The sequence below is a fragment of the Colobus angolensis genome, unplaced genomic scaffold, assembly GCF_000951035.1.
Source record: "Colobus angolensis palliatus isolate OR3802 unplaced genomic scaffold, Cang.pa_1.0 Scaffold83, whole genome shotgun sequence".
Classification (NCBI taxonomy): Eukaryota; Metazoa; Chordata; class Mammalia; order Primates; family Cercopithecidae; genus Colobus; species Colobus angolensis.
Window position 1 is genome coordinate 3564018 of NW_012122154.1, and position 3177 is coordinate 3567194.

At 47.5% G+C, this 3177-nt stretch overlaps 1 protein-coding gene across 1 annotated transcript in view; it reads left to right on the forward strand.

Annotated features, from left to right (window-relative positions):
* Positions 1-301: 301 nt before the first annotated feature.
* Positions 302-3177, forward strand: part of GSDMB (gasdermin B) — a 21478-nt gene continuing 18602 nt past the window's right edge. The window contains 3 exon segments of the mRNA XM_011929871.1: positions 302-412; positions 2235-2396; positions 2399-2473. Of these exon segments, the coding sequence (XP_011785261.1) occupies positions 2240-2396; positions 2399-2473 (232 nt within the window). The 5' untranslated portion in view covers positions 302-412; positions 2235-2239.

A 3177-nucleotide genomic window follows, 5' to 3' on the forward strand; every position in this document is an offset into this window, starting at 1 on the left:
ATGTCCCTGGCACAGACATAGCCATTGCCTGCTGGCACTTGATACCTACTCATGTTCCATTTCTCTATTCCAAACACACTGAATTGCATGGCCCAGGGCGCCGTGGTGTGCACCATTGTCTGGCCCAAACGTACCTAGAATACATATCAGGATCTCCTACGCACTCCTTGGGTCCAAGAAGAAGTGGTTCTGGCCTTATCTGCCTCCAGCTTAGTTATAACGTGGCTTATCTAAAGGCTTGGGAGGTGGGGCACCCAGCCCTACCCACCCGTCCAGGAAGTTCCACACCTGGACAACTTTCAATTTCATTATTTTAGCTTCCTGAGATTCAGAGGCCAGGAAGTGTGCAGAGATCTGCAGCAGGGATTCTCACAACTTCCATTTCTGGTGAACAGCTAAGGTCAGAGAGGAGGTGGGTACCACTTGAGATGGGCCTGTGGTTCCCGGGCACTGTCTTTCCAGACACCTGGAATTCCCAGGGTGGTGGTGAATTGAGCATCAACCACCATGATGGGGGTAGAGACAGAGAAGGAAGCAGTGAGTGGATAAGTGCCTGGAACAGGCAGAAGGGATGTAGGGGAAGGTGACCAAAGGTAGGATGGGGAAGTGGATCCCAGGAAGCTTTTGTTTCTTCTGAGGCCAACTTACCACCGCCTCATTGGGAAATTGTTGGTAGGGAGGCACCCATCCAACTGCCTTGCAGAATACAGCAAGGCAGGGAGCCCAAGAATCAGAGCCAAGGGAAGAAACGACCAGTTGAGATTAGTAATGTGAAGTCTGGCAATCGTGCCCCTCATCCCTCCCTGGTTCCTCTGTTCGTCAATGTTGGCGCTAGTCTGGCTGGGGCGTGGTGGGCCTGCCTTTCCATCCCTCAGGCCCCTTGGAACAAAGGGATAACTCTGCTGTGGGAGATGTAGAAAATGGGTCTCACTTTCCCTATTTGGGACAGTAGCTGCTACTTTTTTCCTCCAGATGGGTTTCATGAGGGGCAGAGGAGAATCTGGGATCTGTGATGTTTAGCCCTCTTTACTGAGTCATGGTTGCCTCACCTTCTAGAAGTAAGGCAGGCAAATCATTCCAGGTACTGGTTGTCCTGGAACCTTTGGTTCTTCCCTGACCTCATGTCATGTGTGTCTGTGTGAAGAAAGTCCACGAAACAGGCTTTGTGTGAGCAACGAGGCTGTTTATTTCGCCCGGGTGCAGGTGGTCTGAGTCCGAAAAAGGAAGGAGTCAGCAAAGGGTGGTGGGATTATCATTAGTTCTCACCGGCTTGGGATAGGCTTACAAAGTACATTCTCAAGGGCAGGAGAATATTACAAAGTACTTTCTTAAGGGCAGAGGAGAATATTACAAAGTACCTTCTTAAGGGCTGGGGAGAATATTACAAAGTACCTTCCTAAGGGCGGGGGAGAGTATATCGTATCAGGGTGGGGCAGGAACAAATCACAATGGTGGAATGTCATCAGTTAAGGCTATTTTCACTTCTTCTGTGGATCTTCAGTTGTGATACCCTACCTTGTTTTAACCTGAATTGACTCTCCCTTAGCTGAGAGAGCCAGACAAACTCCATTTTGGCTCCTTCACTTGCCGCCCCTTACCCACCCCCCTTCCTCAAGGACTTAACTTGTGCAAGCTGACTCCCAGCACATCCAAGAATGTAATTAACTGATAAGATACTGTGGCAAGCTATATCCGCAGTTCCCAGGAATTCGTCTGGTTGATAGTACCCCAAGCCTCCACATTTCTGTCTGGTTGATGGTACCCAAAGCCCTTGTGTCTATCACCTTGTGATAGATTTAAAGCCCCTGCACCTGGAACTGTTTGTTTTTCCGTAACCATTTGTCTTTTTAAACTTTTTTTTTTTTGCCTGTTTTACTTCTGTAAGAGTGCTTCAGCTAGGCTCCCCCTCACCTTTCTAAACCAAAGTATAAAAGAAAATCTAGCCCCTTCTTCGGGGCCGAGAAAATTTTGAGTGCTAGCCGTCTCTCGGTCGCCGGCAATAAAGGACTCCTGAATGAGTCTCATAGTGTGGCATTTCTCTACAACTCACTTGGTTACAACACAGTTGCTTCAGGCTGTCTGGATATATATGTGCAGGTCACAGGGAATATGATGGCTTAGCTTGGGCTCAGAGGCCTGAAACCTCAGGCTGCCAAATGTGGAAGATTTAAATACTTGAACCAATACCCTCCTCCCAAAAACTGAAATTGGCTTCTATTTCCGAGTTGGTCCAGGTGCAATGTTCAGCGTATTTGAGGAAATCACAAGAATTGTAGTTAAGGAGATGGATGCTGGAGGGGATATGATTGCTGTTAGAAGCCTCGTTGATGCTGACAGATTCCACTGCTTCCATCTGGTGGAGGAGAAGAGAACTTTCTTTGGATGCTGGCACTACACGACGGCCTCACCCTGATGGACATTCTGGACACAGATGGGGACAAGCGGTTAGATGAACTGGATTCTGGGCTCCAAGGTCAGTATAAGGTAGATGACAGGTGGCCAGCCAGGAGGCCCTGACCATTTGTATTCCATCTCCTTCTCAATTCACCATTGTTATCAACCAAATCAACCAATCAATGAAACTGTGGAATTTGTTTGTACACATCCACACACCTTAATTTAAGAAATGTACGGAAGAGCTGCATGGTGGGACGAGAGTGGGAGAAGTGGAGATTTATTTCCATTGGAAACCATTCCTAAATGGTCTTTCTTTCCCATTTTTCCCTGGTAAAACAATCTGCTTTTAATTTAGCGGAGCTCTTCTCCTGTGTTCATCATTTAAGTGGATAAGTAAATGAGGGCAGTTTGCTTACTGGTTAAGAAAGGATGCAGGCTTTAGGGCTGGAAGCACCTGGTTTCAAAGCCTGGCTTTGCCTCTTATCAGCTGGGTGACCTTTGGACAAGTTGTGGTATTGCTCTAAGTTTCAGTTTCCTCATGTGTCAACTCTAGAGACTGTTGTAAGAATCAAATGAGGGCCAGGCACGGTGGCTCACTCCTGTAATCCCAGCACTCTGGGAGGCCGAGGTGGGCAGATCACGAGGTCAGAAGATTGAGACCATCCTGTCTAACATGGTGAAACCCCATCTCTCCTAAAAATATATATATAAAAATATATATAAAAAATTAGCCAGGCATGGTGGCACATGCCCAGGTCCTCAGGAGGCTGAGGCAGGAGA